The sequence below is a fragment of the Microcaecilia unicolor genome, chromosome 2, assembly GCF_901765095.1.
Source record: "Microcaecilia unicolor chromosome 2, aMicUni1.1, whole genome shotgun sequence".
Lineage (NCBI taxonomy): Eukaryota > Metazoa > Chordata > Amphibia > Gymnophiona > Siphonopidae > Microcaecilia > Microcaecilia unicolor.
Genome location: NC_044032.1, coordinates 536,296,298 through 536,317,156, shown reverse-complemented (window position 1 = coordinate 536,317,156; position 20,859 = coordinate 536,296,298). Strand labels below are relative to the sequence as shown.

Here is a 20,859-nt window from a genome sequence, read left to right as displayed (position 1 = left end):
CTTGTACGATGAGCACTTCAGCATAGTGTGGATGGTGCGAATACAGTGGAAGTTAATTCCGTTACAGACACAAAGTGATGGCATTGGTTACCTCAAGTCTGTAATTTGATTGTTTTAATCTGTTCAAAAAGTACTGCAGGTGTTCTAAGGCCATCAACCTAGACTAGCATGAATACAAGGCACCACCTAATCCCTGTCCCCCTCTGTCCTCCTTGCTGGATGGTGTCCTGGTGCTCCACGACAATAAGTCCTGTGAGTATAACAGCTTGAAGTACATTCCACATATCTATTTAACTTGGGAAAAGAAAGATGAGCACTGTTTGCTTTTGCTTCTGTCTGAAGAGTCAGGCTTAGCTACAGCAAGACCACCAACTTGAAGCATGCAAGTGGTCCACAGGTCCTTAACCTTCCTCAAAGATCTGACCCCAGGCTTTTACTGTACCCCTCTGAAATGGTCCCAACCCTGCCAAAAGATCCTCAGTCTGTTACAGCTGTAACCTCCTACAGGTTCTACAAATTAAGGATAGTAAAACAATCCTTCAAGGAACATTTGACTCTTGTGTATACTTTTGTTTTAACAATTTTTATCTTGCTGGTGATTCTTAATTGACATTTTAATAATGCAGGTTACTCACAAGCTGTTTCCTGATGTCCTTATGACACAAGCTCCATGAATTCTGTGAGGCTGATTCCCGAACCAAAGGTTTCAAATGAGGGTTGACTAGGACAAACATGGCCACCCTGTCTTCTCACTTATATTGGTGCACTTTTTATATGCTTTTTAATGTTTGATAGCCCTGTCAGTGAAATCTGTGGCTGTTGACAATAGAGGCAATTATTTTCCAAATGCATGCTTTTGCTCCCATGAAGTTCTTGTGCAGATCTTTTCCAAAGAGCGTACTGGAATTTTTAGCATTAGCTCCACGATTATAGGGTTTTTGTTGTTTTATTCCCCTTGCACATCATCTGTTGCCATGATTATGACTCTGCTTTTGGATGGCTTAGTCCTGCCTCTGGCCCAGTTCCTATATAATTTTGTTCCCTGAGACATCTCCGTTTGGTCTGCCTTCTCCCTCTGGACCTTCTTACACATTCTTTCCTACAGTCCACTTAGCCTCTCACTTCTCAGCACTGAAACCAACCTCATGTGGCTGGCTTTGTGTTTTTTTTTTTTTAATACTGTTCTGAAACCAGGAGGCAAAGCCATTAGGACTCACAAACTAAGGAATGTTCAGTTTAGCATACACATATACTTCAAAATGTTCATATAGTTATTTAGCATTTGGATACTAGTACAATGTGTTAATTTTCATTTCATTTTATATACTTTCTATACCGTTTTTACTGATTGGCAGTCCAAGGCAGTGTACAATTTAAAAAAATTTACAACGGAAACACAATGATTGAAAGGAACTACAATAACAGATAGGAAAGGTAAGAAGCCATCATACAAGGAACAATAACATAATAAAACAGTAAAAAAAAAAGGCAAAAAACCCTTAGTGTATGCACTATGGATGCTATATTTTCACAAATGAGCACCCAATGCATATAATGCAGACATCCGATCTTAATGCATGAGGTACAAGCTATGATTAATGACTTAATGGGGAAATTTTGAAGACAGTCTCATTTTACAGTGGGGCATAGCATTTCTAACTGCCAAGGTTCTGTAACTGGATTTAGTGACCCATCTGATAGACTGCAGTACAGGAATTTTTATGTCCTTTTTGATGGTCATTTGTGCTCTGAAACAAGATACCTTCGAGTAAACCTCAGTTCATAATCACTTGGAGTTAAATTCCAACCTCACTCCAGTTGCCCTGCATGGACAGGATCTATATATCAGAAGATCCAAATAGGCTTCATTTAGCCATTTTCTATGGACCATGTTTAGTTTGCTTCCATGTTGTGTTCATGTAATGTAGAGCCTGTAACAGCACTTCTGGGAAGCAGTTGAATACATATCCACTTAGAGGGTTGGTTCATCCAGTCACTGGAAGTTGACACCAACTTACAGCACTTATCTCATTCATAAGACATTGGGTGGCAGAGCTGGTGGTGGGAGGCGGGGCTGGTGGTTGGGAGACGGGGATAGTGCTGGGCAGACTTATATGGTCTGTGCCCTGTACAAATTAAGGTAAGGTATACACAAAAAGTAGCACATATGAGTTTATCTTATCTTGTTGGGCAGACTGGATGGATTGTGCAGGTCTTTTTCTGCCGTCATCTACTATGTTACTATGTCGAACGTGCACAATATCTAGTTAGGCTTTACAGTTAATAAATGTTAACTTCAAAAACTATCCTGCAGTAACTGCAAAATCTCAGTGGTAATTGTAGAGGGCACTCTCAGTCGCTGTCAACATGTAATGCAGTTAACTGCATCTTCTAAATGTGCAATATTGTGCATTACCTGCTGCATTAGCACTTAATGCACATTACGACACCCATTGTTAATTGCAAGAGGTACTTTCCACCCTTTAACACGAAGTCCCGCATTAGGTGTTTAGAGTACATTAACTGTTTTTTTTGAGGGGGGGTGCCACTTTTACAGCTGCAACATATTAAACTCTACTTTAAACATCTAAACCAGTTAAGTAGGAGCCTTAGGGGACTATCTGTTAAGTGATATAGCATTTATCATTTTCTTAACATACTGCAATTCCCACTAACAATCCCATTTCATAACAAAAAAACAGTCCTATGACCCCAGTTCTGCCTCTTTCTACGTAACATATAGCATCAGTTGACATTACCGCTGCAGACCCCATCTCCCAATGAGCCCACACAAGCAATTATACACCCTGTCTGCCTACGTAAGCTGATGCTGCCACTTTCCCATTTTATTTTTACTTTGCCGTTGTTTGTGATCCCAGCTGGGTTGCAACCTACAGTGTGAAAACCACTGCAAGAAAAGCTATAAAGCAGCTAACAGAGATTAATAACAAACAATTCTTACCAATATAATAAGGGGGAGGGGGGAAGAAGAGTTACAGAAATAGTTATGACCAATTCAATCAGGCTTTACAGAGCTTTGATACATTTTTAAATATATTCAATGGCAAGGGCAGAAGATCCATAAAAATGGATTATTACAAGAGAAAGCTTGCCGATGTGTACCGAGTAAACTAATTATGTATGGAATTTGTGATCTTCCCAACAGTAATTGCTGCAAAGACTGATCTGGCACATAATGGAGGACACACATTTAAATATTCTGGAGATTTATAAAATTTGATTATGTAGATCATCAGTAGTAGCTCCCTCTCTCTCTGAGAGAGGGAGCCATTGCAAACTGCTTTGTATAAGCAATGAGCAGTGCTGCAGCATTCTGTAACAATTGCATTTGCAGTAAAAACACAAAAATCATCCTAAAAAATTAAAAATTAAAAAAAATTAATAACTGCACACATTTTAGTGCATAGGCCCATTTATAGAAAAAAAAAAAGGAGATCAAAAAAGACAAAAAAATAGAACAGGAGGGTAACAGAAGAAGTGGTTTATTACACTTCTTCTGTTACCCTCCTGTTCTATTTTTTTTGTCTTTTTTTATCTGCTTTTTTTCTTTTGATTTGTTATTTCTGTGGCAGATCTTTGCCTTTTTTTGTTTCTGTAGGCCCATTTATATGCAATTTGCATCCAGGGAGAAAAGACCTTAAGGTGAACATGACCCTGTTTTTTGGATCAGCATAGCCAGAAAAGGTTTAAACTATTCAAATAGTCAAAATGGCTAAATAACTCTGCATCTATAAAATCAGAAAATTACATAAAAAACATACACGTGAAATGCCATGCATGCTTATTTGCTAAGAATGGTGGTTATGAAAAATGTCACATTAGGAGAGCACCGATAATTATATTTATTCATAGTACAGGCACAGCTGGAACAGTGGCAAGGCAAGCGTCCCAAGATCGTTCTGTCAACAACCTTAATTGTACTGAAATATAACCACATCAAGTGGGAGAAGGTAGTTTGGATTCCAGTTCTCACTGAGAAGTACCTATAATAATAGTGCTCTTCTCTACCCTGTGCTGTACGATATCAATGTAGTGTAATAATAAATAAAAACTACAGGCCTGATATCAAAACCACACCTTCCCCAAAGGAACTCACGCAACGTGACACCAGCCAACAAGCCTTCTCCACAGCAGAACTCTGGAATGCACTCCCAGAAACACCTGACTTCACACAAGACTCTACTTCAGGAAGCAGGCAAAAACTTGGCTCTTCTCCCAAACTTTTAATGGAAGAAGCATCTAGCTAGCTAATCAGACACAGACACACACACACACACACAAAAAGACTAATAATGACTGCACTTACTGTGCAGCAAGACTTGCATATTCACTCCTGCTCTAGCTGAAATCATTTTCCGGCGCTTTTGCTAACTTCATATTTAATTTTTTCTTAAGCTAGTCACACTTACAGTATTTCTATTTAACTCTCTTATCTTGTATATGTCCTGCTTCTGCTTACATTCTATACTATTAAGATAATTTAATGTATTGTGTTGAAAATATAAGTAGCATACTATGTCATAATATGTACTTTTATTTGAATATTTTTACTGCGGTAATTGTCTTTTGCCTATGTCTAGCTTATTCTTGCTGTAAACTGCCTTGGGTGAAATTTCTTAAAAAGGCAGTAAATAAATCCTACTAATTAACTAAATAAATGAAAGAACGAAGCCAGATATAGTAGCAGCACCTGCTATCCAACGATTTTCAGCAGCAGTGCCAGATAATACGGCTCAAAGTCATTACCTACTGCCTAAGAACTACCCTATAGTGCAAAGACAGTGTACGTGCGGATGCTGGGAAACTTTGGCTGTACCACAGAAAGGTGGTAAATCAAATGCATGACCTGAAGTGCCATCCAGTCCATTATTCGGATAAGTTATCTGGACTGAACATTGCTGCTATCCAGAGAGTGGTGCCAAATATCAACTGCTGTGGTCAGAATTTAAAAAACAACCCTGACCATGGTGGCTGAATATTGACCCATAAAGGCCCAAGTCAGTCTACAAGTACTTGAACATGCACTTCTGAATAACCAGCTTAGAAAGCATTTTGGGATCTCTGTACAAAGTGCAATAATTTAGGTGCTACAATTTCTAATTCATTTCACCATTTCCACTACATAGGTCAAAGTCTGATCAATACTGTACCTGCAAAATAATCATGTTGGGTCGATACTGCTTCCTCAGACCCATGTCGTACATAAGAAATTTTAACATTTTGAATGCATCTTCCTCGCTCATGTGAAGCAACAGGACTCCTGCCACAAAACTCAGGCCCTGGCAGTAACCTACTTCTGGATCCAAAAGGGAGTAGGCCTTCAGAATGTTGTAGAGTGACAGCTGTCCTGCTCCCAGTTGTGCAGAGAAGTAAGGGTGTGTTGGAAAGGTGCGGCCTAAGAAAACAAATAAGGTTTGTATTTCAAACATTGTTTTTTTTAAACCCTACTATCTAGGCAGGTCAAATAAAAAAAAAAAAGTCTTTTGAAGCTCTCTTATCTTCTTAAGTCAACTTTTAAGAGTAGCATTGCTGAGTAAACAGTGCAAAATCAACTTGCCCTTGGCTCTCTAGGATTATACATTTTTTTTATAAAATTATTAACTTCATATAGGTTATTGCTACAGCTCTGATAAAAGGCACTGTAAAACTATGTCTGCTTCAATTATTGATACAGTAGTTAAATGCATCTATCCCTGTACTGTCTGTTTCCCTCATTGCTATGAGTATTACATGAACATCAACAGTGACACCCAATGGTCAACAGGGAAATGTTTGGACTAGCAGGCTCCGAAGAGGATCTCAAACAAGGCAAACCATATCTATTGACTTGCTAGCACCTGCTGAAAATTCTCAGTGCCTTGATGAAAACAATTGTTTTTAGAGAACTAGGTATAGGGAGCTCAAACCAGGTCTCCCTTTTGTTCACTCCCATCTATCCATTCTTTAAGAGAGAGACTATTTCAAACTGTTACTTAACTCCAGTCAACTATTACCATCTGAGAAGACCTACTTACAAGGCATGGCATGGTTACAGGATGAACAACTGAAGAGCACACTTTGGGAAGCTGGATTATGGAAATATGTAGCCTAATATGGAGCTGCTGTGGACAGTGGTTTTTATAATTGCTGGCTGTGCCAATTAAGATATTCAGGTGTCGGGTCATGGATAGTGGCAATATTCAGTCTGCTATCTTGATAAGCTATCCAAATATTGTCACTATCTAGGTAACTGCAGGGACAGTATATGCTCCATCCACTATATTGATATTGCCAGGGTGTTCATTAATGTTTTTCTGTGGTACTATGTGTCCTGAGAACCCCTGCCCGGTTAGGTTTTCAGGATATGCACAATGAATAATCATGAGACAGATTTACATACGATGGAGGTAGTGCATGCAAATTTATCTTATACATATTCATTACGGATATCCGAAAAACCTGACTGGCTAGGTGTATCCCAAGGACTGTGCTGAGAACTCTTAATCTAGATAGTGCCATTGAAAATCACCACATAAACGTAAGTGCTGCTGGCTAAGGCTATATTATCGAGGGGTCACCTGAATGTTCTGCCAGGCAGAAATCTAGCACACTTCAAAAAAGGCACAGACGGCAGTAACCTGGATGGAATGGGCAGGTGCGACCATAAAACCATAAAGGGCTAACCTGCACATGCTGCACGGAGGTGGCTAAGTACAACTTTTAATACAGAGTTAATATTTTTTGCTCAAACACTAAAATAGAGAGTTCGCAAAAACTACTATTGCTTCCAAAAGAGCATAAAACAGTTCAAGAAAGGAAGCCTCAACTGCCCCGAGGAAAGCCTATAATGGCTTATTACAAAACACCTCAAAAGGGGCTGCTATCACTGGCTTCAGCACTGTAGCAAAAACAGTGGAAAAATACTTGTAAGCGCCAGATTAACCTCCTTGTTTACTAAGCCGCGCTAGTGGTTGCTGTATGCTAATGAAGACACAGCCCATTCACTTTGAATGGGCTGTGTTGGCATTGCCACATGGCTTAGTAAACAGGGGGATAAGTTACAAGAAGTTAATTATACTTTTTTTGAACCATCACAATTAGAACATTTTATAGTAGATAGGAAAGTTTCTGTTAAGGAGTAAGTCAGAACCTTTGTGAGGGGAATCTACTATAATAAAACGCACCCTCAACGTTCTGAGGACACTGACGTCACTGCAGGCACTCACACACCAATTCGTAAGTTCAAGGTGGTGAAGCCACAACACTCACCATGTCTTCATGCCCCGCCCTCGTGTCACACGTGATGACGTTGAGGGCGGAATATGTACACAACAAGGCAAATGAACGCACAGGGAGCAGTAGGGAAACACGCGGAGCGTGTTTCCCTACTCCTCCCCTTCCAACAAATCGCAGCCGCCGAGGACGTGCCCATCACCCTGCCCCTTTCGCCCCCATCACCCCACCCCTTTAAAGGTACCACCCCGCCCCCCGTCGCCCCCTCTTCCCCTCATCACCTTCCCTCCCCCCTGTCACCTCCCCTCCCCTTACGCCACTATCCCTGGTGGTCTAGTGGTACCTGTTCGCTCGGGCAGGAACGAAAAGAGCCCCTGCTTTCCTGCCCGGAGCGCTGCTGATAGCTGCCCGGCTGCATCGTGTGTGAGTCCGGCTCTGGAGTTTCAAAATGGCCGCCGAGAGTTCAAGCTGCTTCGCAAGACTTCAACTCTCGGCGGCCATTTGAAACGCCGAGAGCCGGACTCCCACACGATGCAACAGGGCAGCTAGCAGCACCGCTATGGGCAGGAAAGAGGGGGCTCTTTCTTTCCTGCCCCGACCGAACAGGTACCTCTAGACCACCAGGGAGACTAGTGTAAGGGGAGGGGAAGGGAGTCCCGTGCCCGCTAGCGACCGTTTCATCAGAGGCAGAACGGGCCTTTTTCACTAGTTGTTATATAAGAAGCAAGTTTGTTAGCAGCTGGTATATGAAGAATTTATTTTCCTTCTGTATTTCCTAGGACAATTTGATTGTTATATTTACTTCTCTCAATGATGTGGGCTAGTTTCTATAATTTGTATGCTGTATGTTCCTTTTTTTTTTAATTTTTTTTGATTTTGCTTCTATGATGTACATTTTTAAAACTCAATTAAAAATAAAAAGCATTCAGTCAGAGGCGGCAGTACATTAAAATGCAAGTTCTAATGGAATTAAGTCCTACAATAAAAAACCGATATGTAATTGGCAACTGCTGAGTGAGCATAAAGCAATAGGGGTGCATAGGGAATAACCGAGGAAGAACGATAGGAGGGGATGGCCGTGTGAGGGTAAGTATCTTGTATTAAATCTGAAAGTATACTGTCCTTGGGGGGGGGGGATGAGTGCTACTCACCCCCCCCCCCCCCCAAGGATAAGCTGTGGTTGCCCCAGATCTATCTTATTGGCTTATGGAATTTTGATCCAGGAATTTGTCTAAAACTTATTTTTAAAACACAAGTACATTAACTTTTTTATCACTTGCTCTGGCTATGAGTTCTAGAGCTTAACTACGCACTGAGTGAAAAAATATTTTCTCCGATTTGTTTTAAATGTTGCAATCCCCAACTTGAGTATTCAGTGCTGATAGTTTAACTTCTCATGGACTTCCACTGAGCTCAATGAGAACTTAAAACGTCACCACTGAATCTGAAAAAGTTTCAGTGCTACCGGAGAAGAAATAAACCACAGTACAGTACAGTTTACTGCATCAAAGTTTTCTGTTCACAGTACATTACCATTCATTTACAGGCTAGATCTAATAAGGTCAGAGCAGTTTACTTAGCAGATTAGCTCTGATATTTTCATGAGCTCTGACAATTCTAGATAGAGACAGTGCGTTTTTTCTAGCAAAAAAGGTGTTGGTACTGAAATGCTAGGCCGCCTTTCAGGGGTGGGGTGATCACTGAGGGACCCACCCCACAATAGCCAGGACCCCCTGCAACCAATCACAGAATCTATGACAAGGCAGAGTTGGTGTGTAGAGCCTGAGCTCTTTCATTAAAACTTGGGACCATGGGTCAATTTTAGCAGACAATAGAAAAGGTGCCGTTACTCAGTACCTCCTCAAAAAAAGCCCTGGATAGAGACGAACACATTGGCAGAAAAAAAAAAAGTGTACCTAATATATGTCTGCACGCACTGAACCTCTCATTTTGATTTACTCATGTGTACTTGCTACTTTTGCAATATGATACACTCTGCATAGGTATGTAATTATATCATGATTTAAAATCTAAAATGTTGAACTTTTTTTTTTTTTTTTGAGGGAAGGGCATGGGGAGTGAGGGGTGGGAAGACGTAAAGCGTAGAACTGGCATAAGAAATCTGTATCAGTTTATAACCATGAAAAAATATACGTGTTTTCCTCCCACAAAATGCCCATGTTCAAATGTCGCTCTAATAGTCTTTCATTAAAGGCAAATGAAGCGTCTGTGGTAGCTGCCCACTTGTTAATCACCACCCCACCCTTTCTCTTCCAGGAATGCTGATCTAATATTGCTGCAGGAGGTGCCTTACAAGATACCATCAACGATCTTTTCAGCTGTTCAAAGCCCTGTAAAACCACAAACTATTTGACCATGAAACATGTTTAAAATGTGCTGCTTCAGTTACCTTCTCTGGTAACTTGTTGGAAAGACAAAGAAAAGCAGAACGCTGGTTTATACCACCACCATCTAGTGCACAGAAAAAATTTATTTTTTTTTGGGGGGGGGGGGACTAGAAAAGGGTGCCAAGAATGACAGCAAAACCCACTTTAGGGCCAAGACAAAGTAAGACAAAACCAAAGGCTAAATATACTAAAGGGATTTCCCCCTTTTGTCTCCGTGATCTCTTTTTTAGGGCTTTCACTTCAGCAAAGGGAATGTCTTCAGGTGCTGATGAGGCCAGGCCAGTCAGGTTTTCAGGATACATCCACAAAAAATATTCATAATCAATAATAAAAAAAGAAACTGTTTACAAAAAAAAATCTTGGGATATAATCATACAATACTAAACCAATTCCCCAAGAAAATCAAGGGCCCTGTTTACTAAGGTGCGCTAACATTTTTAGCGTGCGCTAATGCTAGAGATACCTACAGGAATATATGGGTGTCTCTAGCATTAGCGCGCAATAAAAACGCTAGCACACCTACAGCGCAGCAGGGCCCCAAATGTCTAAAAACCAATTTACAAAAAGTGTGAATGTGCTTAGAAAACCAACATGACCGAGTGAATTATTTCTCTTTTTAAGGTCACTGTTATCGCACTTCCTCAATATTTAATAGCGAGTCTTAAATGTTCACAGTCCAAGATCTAATCCAGAAAAAAATAGAAAAACATGCATCTTTAAACTCTTAAATTTAAACTGAAGAATCACTCCTGTGACTGCTCTTCCTTCGCCATCAGATAGTGTGCCTTCAAAAAGCTAGCCCAGGGGTGAAGCAGCATTGCTGTGGGAAGCTATGTGGAGAGTTCCTGGTTGGATTCAAGGACCAGCCTTCCTGCCCCCTTTAGCAGGTTATTACACAAAATGGCATTCTCCAGATATTTTCCTTCAATGTGGTTTCATTTATTTATCTGGATTTAAACAGATATCCTGAATTGAAAAATACGACAGAATTTGGAAATTGCAACTTGCCCTTCTTTATTAAATTTTTAAAAATTTATTTACTCCATATGTTTTCTATATGCTCTTTCCTTTTATTGGAAGAAGGAAGGAAGGATCTAATAAGGTCATAAGAAACTTGAATAGTTTTGTGATTCCTGTTGGGATGTTATGACGACCAACATTTCTGATAATCAAGGTTGCTTGACATGTTTTGTTGCAAAAACTAAGTTGTCTGTCTCTATTTTGTTTATTGAATTTTTAGTTTCAGAACTCCCATTTAAATGAAATGGAATTGAAGGACTAGCCTAATGTTTAGAGTAACAGGCTGTGAGAACCTGAGAAGGCAAGGTTCAAATCCTACTATATTTCTTTGTGTTCTTGGTCAAGTCACTTAACCTTCCATTGCCTCAGGCACAGACTGTGAGCTTTCTGGGGACAGGGAAATACCTACTGTAACTGAATGTAACTTACCTTGAATTACTACTGAAAAAAGTGTGAGATAAATGCAAAATTCCTTCTCCTAACAAAATTCAATATTGTATATCAAGCTTGGAGAAAAGACGGCCGAAGGGAGATATGATAGAGATATAAAATAATGGAGTGAAATGGGTAGACGTGAATTGCTTGTTTACTCTTTCCAAAAATACTAGGACTAGGGGGGACACAACGAAGCTACAAAGTAGCACATTTAAAACAAATCAGAGAAAATATTTCTTCACTTAATATGTAATTAAACTCTGGAATTTGTTGCCAGAGAAAGTGGTAAAGGCATTTAGCTTAGCAGGGTTTAAAAAAGGTTTCGATGTCTTCCTAAAAGAAAAGTCCATAAGCCATTAAGATGGACTTGGGAAAATCCACTGCTTATTTCCAGGATAAGCAGCATAAAATGTATTGTACTGTTTTGGGATCTTGCCAGGTACTTGTGGCCTGGATTGTCCACTGTTGGAAACAGGATACTGGGCTTGATGGACCTTCGGTCTTTCCCAGTATGGCAATGCTTATGTTATGTTCTATGCTCTTTTACGTGAGCATCTTTCAAAGATAACAGCTTCCTAAAAGGAGTGTCAGTGTGTGAGAGAGATTTGAAAAACAAATTAAGACGTTAACACTGGAATCAGTACACGTGTCAAGCCACTGTACCTTAGCACATGTTAATTCATACTAACTCCTTAGCACAGCTTAGTAAACAGTCCTCAGTCTTACAGCGGACATTAAAGAAGAATTACAATCACTGAGAGGATGGTCGATGGAAAGTCCTAACAAAGGAGGTGGTGGAGACTTCATAAAAGGCGTGGAATGATCACAGAGGATCCCTAATTAGAAAGAGGATGGTATAAGAACAAAACTTAAATGACTGCATGCATGTTGTGTTGCGTGATGCTTAGAAGACAACTTAAACTGTGAGGAACTAAGGCTAGTGCCAGGCAGACTTCTACAGTCTCTGTCCTATGTATGACAAGACAGATTAGGATGTGCTGGAGAGGGCTTCAACGGGAACTCCAGTAGTTGAAATGTAAGGAGAATGCCTGGCGGACTTCTATGGCCCGTGTCCCATATATGCCAAGATAGATCAGGATAGGCTGGAGTGGACTGATGGCAACTCTAGTAGTTGGGACATAAGGATAGTGCCAGGAGGACTTCTATGGTCTGTATCCTGAAAATGGTAAAGAAAGATCAGATCAATTAGATGAGCTCTATAATCAGGTATATGAATTTTATACCGCACTCTGTTGGTTTAATTATGAATTGATGATTGACTGTTGGGTAGACTGGATGAACCGTTCCGGTCTTTATCTGCCATCATCTACTATATTACTATAACCTTATCTTAATTTTTCAAGTAGTTGAAACAACCAGCTTTACATAACAGAGTTATAGTGTAGAATTATTAAATTACTTGCAATGTCTTTTGGGATAATTCCTATACTTGTTGGTGGAAGGAATTCATTTCAACAAAACCCTTCTGTATGGGGCTCGAGGACAAGAAGAAAAATGTGGTTTTGGGTAAGGCTTATATTGTGGGGGAAAAATGTATACTCAATCACCGGCTGCAAACTCAGCCTCCAACTTTCTGGTATTGGAGGAACAAACTCCAAACGCTGATGCTATGGGAGTTATGGAGCTCGTTTCCACCCAAAAAGACAAAAAAGACTGCAGTCAAGTATTGAATAGGTTTCAGGATACAACTGAAGCAGCAAATTGGTGCTTCTTGGGCTCGTGGGATGAAGGGGGGGGGGGGTTATGGGAGGTGGGGTTTGGAAGGTTAGGCTACAAATGTTTGAGTTTATAAGAGTCAAGACCTCGGACAATCACTGGTGTTGTTATAACTGGTTGTTCTATTATACACCTTTTGGTATATTGTCTTAGGGGAGGGTGTTACATTAAATTTATATAGAAAAATATATTAGTTTATATAACCCAAAAATGCTCAGAAATGTTTTGTATTGTATTTTCTTTATTTTGCATTTAATAAAAGATTTTCAAATAAATAACCAAGTCATTTGCTAGTGAATACATCTAATAGCCATTACGAACAACAGAGGCACACTAGAAACGAGTCTACCATCATATAACTGGTATTTCTTACATCTTTACATTTTCATATACTTCAGAGGTGGGCAACCTCAGTCTTCAAGGGCCAAAATCCAGTCTATTTGTATGCACTGCCTCTATTGAATGCAGAAATCCCTCATCCATATTCATTGGGGGGGAAACCCTGAAAACCTGACTGGGTTGCAGTTCAGAAGTTGCCCACTCTGATCTACTTGACAGAGCACTGTAGGCATTCTAATATATTGCTGTATCGGTGCACCTTGATATATCAAAATATTCAAAACCATGTGTGCTGTAAATGAGATGTTTTTATTAGTACTGTAACAGACAAAAGGGTGTGTTGTTTTATTAAGTTATTACCTTAGGTGTGGGAAAGTATGCTGCATCACAGTGCACCATGTCCCCAGGTGTCTTATGCTAGTTATACAATGCTTACTGTTCATGGCAAGGATAAGAGTACTAAGGTGAAATGATGATGAAAAGCTTAGTCTAAGAAGAGTCAGTGGAAGCAGGTAGAAAGTCTTTCTTGTGCTGGCTGAAAAGAATTTCCATTTACCTTAACATTTCTACTGCTAGAAGTAACACATTTAATATGGATTTAAATCTTTTAATATGTTTTCAAAGTGCTTTGGAATATTTTGAATAGCTATTTATTAATTTAAAAGTAAGTTTAATATGTTCCTTGGCTCCTGCTGCTTCACCCTTGAAAACAGTTTTGTTGTAAATCTGCCTCTCTCAGTGGAAGCATTTAACATGCAAATCCTCAACTTGACCTGGTTCCAGCTTCTTTGTTTTCCCAACACAGGGGAAAAGATGAACAATGTGGCCAGAATTGATTAATTCTGTGATACCTGCCCCCACTCCAGCTTTAAAAAGCTAAATACCAAATTAGTAACTCTTCAGATCTTGAAGCAAGGGGGTGTTATTTTTTAAAGAATGGTATTTCTATATCAGTTGCTAATTTTCCCTATTCCCGTATGTTTCTCAATACTAGAAATACATGGACTACTTACTTCAGAACATGAGTAAATTCTCAACTTGCAGAAATCCTTCAGTTTTGTGAGGGGGGTGCGGCAAATTTCTAAGAGCGCAGGATTTGGAATAATAAGAACTGGCTATATTCATTGTATAGTAAATACTGTAAGCAGAATGCAAATGTACCGCGTAATTTAACTTCGAGCTGCCACAGAAAACTGGGGAACCTGCTTATATGCACTGCCAAGAATCACAATGTTCCACAAACAAAAAAGAAGAAAAGCCATTGACCAAGCACCACCGAGCCTTGAAGTAGCAAAGAAGAAGAAGGGGAAGTAGCAGCAGTAGTGAAACGAAGCCATTGTGAGCACATTATTTAGAGTGCAAAACAGTCCAAGACCAAAAAAACAGCGAGAAATGCATTCCTCAGAGTCATATAGATAACCAGGAAAAGTAAAATGGAAGTTCAGTGCTAAAAGAGTGCCCCCTCCCAAGCAGGATATATACCTCAGAGAAGGCATCCTGACTTTTGTTTTCCTAGATTGAAGTCAGCAGAGATTGTTGTAGTTTAGTACAGAGTAGACTCTGAATTACAGAGCAGTGCTCTAAGGCAGGGCATCCCAAACCTGTCATGAGGACACCACCACAAGACAAGCTTTCAGGAGATACACAATGGTTATGTAAATTTATCTCCTGAATATTCTTTGTGGATTTCATGGAAGCTCAGCTGGTCCGGTGGTTCTGAGAAACCCTGCCCTAAACAGATCCAAGTTTCCAACTAGGCCCTGGAGGCACATAATCTGTTTTTTACGACAGCCACAATGAATATGTGCAAGAAAGATTTGAACACACTGGGCTCAAAAAGAATGACCATTTCTCTCACGCACAATTATTATCCAGATTTTAGTTGAATACCCAGGACCAGGTATCACTGCAGTACTCAAACGTCCCTTTCTACACATATGGCTGCAGTCATCTAGTGAAGAGTTGGACCCTGAAGTCTCCTTTATCCTTTAAACAAACAAGTACTGAGTACCAAGAGATTTCACTGTCCTCTAGAAATGCCCATCAGCTGTTTTTCCCTCTGCTCTTTTAAAAGAACCATTATTGTAAGTTGTGCGTGATTCACCCTGGCGCTGTTTGATGGTTCTGAAGCATTCCTGAAGGTGCGTTTAAGGGAGAATAATTATTTCTGATATCCTGGAGAAACACCAGTTGCGACATGTCAGCTTGCCTGTCCATCCTTACTTTTAACCTTAGACACTTTCTTTCTGATGAAGATGCAATCTGAGTAAGCATATACTACAGCATGAAATGAATATAAAGACATTTCTTGGGTTTAACAGTAATTATCGGAAGGAAATTACACCCATTTACTGGCTTCAAAGTATTGTCTTCAGTAATGCCTACTTCAAGCAGGTTCAGCAAATCCAATACATTCCAGATAAAAAAAAATATGTTTGTTATCAAACATGTTCTTTTACTACACAAAATATACTTTAAAATGAGATTGAGCGAAGCTTAATATTTCCAGATGAGAAAATATATAATTTTTTATTTTAATTTATATTTCCAGTAATAAAAAGATTTCATTAAAGTTTATAATCTGCTTGATAGCCAACTGGCCGTCAATGAATAATTTTAAATATAAAGTCTAGCACAATTGCTTTATTTGAATACTGACAATTGATGTAGTTTTTTTACAAAGTAAACCTAGAAATACTGGGATATAAGTAATAACCCGAGTCCTAAAATGAGAATATGCTATAACCGATGACAGATCATCAATAATATCTAGTCATGTTACCCGTAAGGTGTTCAAGGACAAAATACCAAGCCCTGCACAAGCTGTAAACCTCATCAGCCAGTCTAACGCCGTTATGCTGGGTGGAAAAAAATAAATAAATAAAGGGCCTGGATCATGTTCTGCCAGTGCGTGCGCATTCTTACATTACCAGTGGTTTTACATCATCCACAATAAGGCCAAAAGTGCATTTAAAAAAAAAATTATTTATGTATTATTCATAATAATCACACCCAAGTATATAAACTTGTAAAGTAAACAGAGCAAGTATTAGGAAAAAAAAACTTTTACAGTATTCAATATTCATTTATAACTAAAGAAAAACTAAACTATGAAGTCCTCGATTGGGGTTAAGCAAGAAAAAGGAAAGGGAGAAAGATAAAGAAAACAAATGAGTGGAGGAGTAGCTTAATGGTTAGGACAGTGGGCTCAGAACCTGGGTTCGATTCCCACTGCAGCTCTTTGTAACCCTGGGCAAGTCACTAAACCCTCCAATGCCCCAGGTACAAAAACTTAGATTGTAAGCCCAGTAGGGACAGAGAAAGTACCTCCATATAATGAACGTACACCACTTTGGCTGGTACCACAAGCATATTAAATTCCATTAAACTTTTATAAAAAGAAACAAAGAGATGTTAACGCTTGCTTTGCCTATTAAACAAAATTGGACAACAGCTGGAAGGGTAGGGGGTAGATGTTTGAAGACCTCGCTGTGAAGAAAAAACGCAGGATTATTATCTGATGAAAAGAAAGTCAATTGTGATGGTTCATAAAACATATTTCATGTTACTATACCACAAAAGACTTGTAAGGGAACAACAACCACCTATCTAGGTCTAAACAGAAGAAACTCTCAGTATTCAGATTGTGTGGTTCTTGCCACATCAGGAAACACCGAAATGTTTACACTGCAAACACACACTTGCTATATTTTTTTAAAACCAAATCCTGTGATACATTATTAAAAATTGCACTCAAAATTGCTGTTGTAATTGAAATCACAGATTGCACATTCAAACTATGTGAGAGATCTAACAAATCAGGTGAATATTTTTCTGCATTTTATTTATTTATTATTTATTGCATTTGTATCCCACATTTTCCTACCTCTTTGCAGGCTCAATGTGGCTTACAATGTGATGTTATTAGTAGATTAGGAGATAATGGTTAGTGTTACATAGAAAGTAGTATCATCGGAATTTAAATTAGTAAATATAAGTAGAAAACATTACTGATAATAGGTAAGGTGGAGATGTCATAGAAATAGCGTGATCGAAATTCATACAAGTAGATATAAGCAAGAACATTGTAGATAATAGGTAAGGTTGCGATGTGTTACTTTATAGTTGCTGCTCTTATTGGTATGCCTTGTAGAATAGGTGGGTCTTCAGGGATTTGCGAAAGTTGGTTAGTTCATATGTAGTTTTTAAGCTGCGCGGCAATGCGTTCCATAACTGTGTACTTAGGTAGGAGAAGTTAGACGCGTGTGTTAGTTTGTATTTTAGGCCTTTACAACTGGGGTAGTGCAGATTAAGGAATGTTCGAGATGACTTTTTAGCGTTCCTGGGTGGCAAGTCTATCAGATCTGACATGTAGGCTGGGGCATTTCTATGGATGATTTTATGAACTAGAGAACATATCTTGAACGTGATGCGTTCTTTGAGTGGAAGCCAATGTAATTTCTCCCTCAGGGGCTTAGCACTTTCATATTTTGTTTTTCCGTATACGAGTCTAGCTGCGTTATTCTGGGCGGTTTGCAGTCTTTTGATGATTTGCTCTTTGCAGCCGGTGTAGAGTGCATTGCAGTAATCTAGGTGACTAAGCACTAGTGATTGTACCAGGTTGCGAAAGATGGTCCTTGGGAAGAAAGGTCTTATTCTTTTTAGTATCCACATTGAATAGAACATGTTTTTAGTTGTATTTTTCACATGATTTTCAAGTGTAAGATGTTGGTCAATGGTAACTCCAAGAATTTTCAATGTGTCCAATTTGGGAAGGGATAGTTTTGGTGTGTTTATGGTGGTGAATTTGTTCATGTTATGTTGTGAGGTGAGTATAAGGCATTGTGTTTTTTCTGCATTGAGTTTCAGCTGAAATGCATCCGCCCATGAATGCATGATGTGGAAACCTTGGTTGATGTCGTTGGTGATTTCCATTAAATCTTGTTTAAACGGGATGTAGATCGTTACATCATCTGCGTAAATGTATGGATTGAGGTTATGATTGGATAATAATTTAGCCAAGGGTGTCATCATTAGATTGAAGAGAGTCGGCGAGAGGGGGGATCCTTGTGGGACTCCACATTCGGGTGTCCATATGTCTGAGGTGGCAGAGTTCGATATCACTTGGTAAGATCGTGTGGTTACGAAGCCTTTGAACCACTTGAGAATGTTGCCTCCAATTCCAAAGTATTCAAGGATGTGTAGTAATATTCCGTGATCAACCATATCGAAAGCGCTGGACATATCAAATTGCAGGAGAAGTATGTTGTAACCAGTTGCAATCAATTGTTTAAATTTAGTCATGAGAGTAACTAATACTGTTTCGGTGCTGTGGTTAGACCGGAATCCTGATTGGGAGTTCTGCAGTATGGAGAATTTATTTAGATAGTCGGTGAGTTGATTGGTCACCATTCCTTCCGTTACTTTGGTTATCAGTGGAATAGATGCTACAGGGCGGTAGTTGGTTAAGTCGCTTGTGCTTTTTTTTGCATCTTTGGGTATAGGGGTGAGTAAAATATTTCCTTTGTCCTTTGGGAAGAGTCCGTTTTGCAACATGTAGTTCAAGTGCTCCGTGAGATCTGTTATGAATTGTTGAGGGGCAGACTTTATTAGGTTGTTAGGGCATATGTCTAGTTTGCAGTGAGATTTGGCAAACCTTTTGAGCTTTTGGGAAACGATGTCCTCTGATAGCGTCTCAAAGTTGGTCCAGGTTCTGTCCGCTGGGTATTCGCCAGGGTTTGGGTCTAGGCAGTCAAGAAGCTCTGTGTAGTTTATGGTGTTGACAGGTATCAGGCAATTTAGTTTTATGATTTTCTCATTGAAGTATTTTGCGAGATTGTTTGCTGCTGGTTTCTCTGTGTTGTCAGAAGTTACCGGTGTAGTATCTAGTAATTTGTTCACGAGTTGGAAGAGTTTGTGTGTGTCCTTGTATTCTGGTCCGATGATAGTTTTATAAAATAGTGTTTTAGTTTGTCTTATAGTGTATTTATGTTTTCTTTGTAGTTGCTTCCAGGTGGTGAATGTGGAATCGTCTTTCTTTTTATTCCATGCTCGTTCTAACCTTCTAACTTGTGTTTTTAACTTTTTCAGTTCTTCGTTGAACCATGGTATTGAGTTCTTTCTGTGTGAGGTTTTGGTTTGAATTGGTGCTATGTTATCTAATGTGTTTCTACATCTATTGTCCCATTCTTCGAGAAATTGGTTTGTATCTGTCTTTATGGACCATCCGTTATCATAGAACTGTTGCCAGAATGTTAGAGGATCTATTTTTCCTCTCGTGGTATAGGTGGTTTGTTCTTGTTTGTGGGTTGGTTCTTTCATTCGCTATATGAGGGTGAAATTTGCTATATAGTGGTCAATGAGGGATCAAATATCTCTAGAACATAATATGCTGACAATAAACATAGAAGTGGAAAATTTAAATATTTTGTCTATATATTCATTGTAGATATACTTGAGATATGGGAAAGTTTATAAACCTTAAAATATTCAATGAAAAGAATTTTCTAGAAACTCTGTCTATTAATAGTCATGTTACTTTTCATAATCACCACTTCCAATGTATCGTCTGTATATCAAGTCCCATTCCCTTTCTTCCCTTATTCCACAAATTGCCAAAGACAGTGGAATGGGGACTACAATTAAGCAGCTAGCCTTTACTAGGAATTACAAATATAAATAAGTTGAATTGCTTATTTAAAAATTCATGAACAAAAATTAATTCAATAACTTATGAAAATGAACACATTTTCTAATCCAGGGGATAACCAACACAGCTTGAAAAGTAAAAACAGAGGTGAATATCTTTTTATGTTTTATACCTATTGCAGCTGGGAAAAGCAGAATCAATTGCTCATTATTACACAAATGCCTATTAACTGAAGGATCTGGAAGGAAAACCACAATGTGGCTCATATAGTCTGGGGCTAGACCATAAATAATTCTGAATACCAAGGTGCAAAGCTTAAAAATAATACGAGCCTGTACTGGAAGCCAACGCAAGTTGATCAACAAGGGTGTTGCTCAATCAAACATTTCAGCTTTACAGATTAATCTTGCTGCCAGATTGTTTGCAACCACTTAGAACATCCAATTAAAAAAAAAAAAAAAAGATTGCAACAATCTAATTGGGACAATAAAAGTTCTTGAACAGTGAAGCTAAACTGATCATATAATACATCAGAGTTGCCTTACTTTACAAAAAGCCTTTTTTTTTGTTTTTTTTAAATCAAAAAGTTAGCATGCTTATCCATAGAAAGTTGAGATTCAATGAGAACTGACCCAGTATTCAACCTTGTCAAAACACTGTTCAAATATTTGAAAGGTATTAATCCGCAAACGAACCTTTTCCGGAGATATGAAGGCGGTAGAACGAGAGGACATGAAATGAGATTGAAGGGGGGCAGACTCAAGAAAACTGTCAGGAAGTATTTCTTCACGGAGAGAGTGGTGGATGCTTGGAATGCCCTCCCGCGGGAGGTGGTGGAGAGGAAAACGGTAACGGAATTCAAACATGCGTGGGATAAACATAAAGGAATCCTGTTCAGAAGGAAAGGATCCTCAGGAGCTTAACCGAGATTGGATAGCAGAGCCGGTAGTGGGAGGTGGGGCTGGAGGTTGGGAGGCGGGGATAGTGCGGGGCAGACTTATACGGTCTATGCCAGAGCCAGTGGTGGGAGGCAGGGAT

The 20,859-nt window shown here is 39.2% G+C and overlaps 1 protein-coding gene across 1 annotated transcript in view; it reads right to left on the bottom strand.

The window, feature by feature from the left end:
- The window catches only part of TBC1D1 (TBC1 domain family member 1), a 447,417-nt gene that overhangs the window by 87,414 nt on the left and 339,144 nt on the right, over positions 1-20,859 (bottom strand). The window contains 1 exon segment of the mRNA XM_030191287.1: positions 5,172-5,416. Coding sequence (XP_030047147.1) covers positions 5,172-5,416 — 245 coding nt within the window.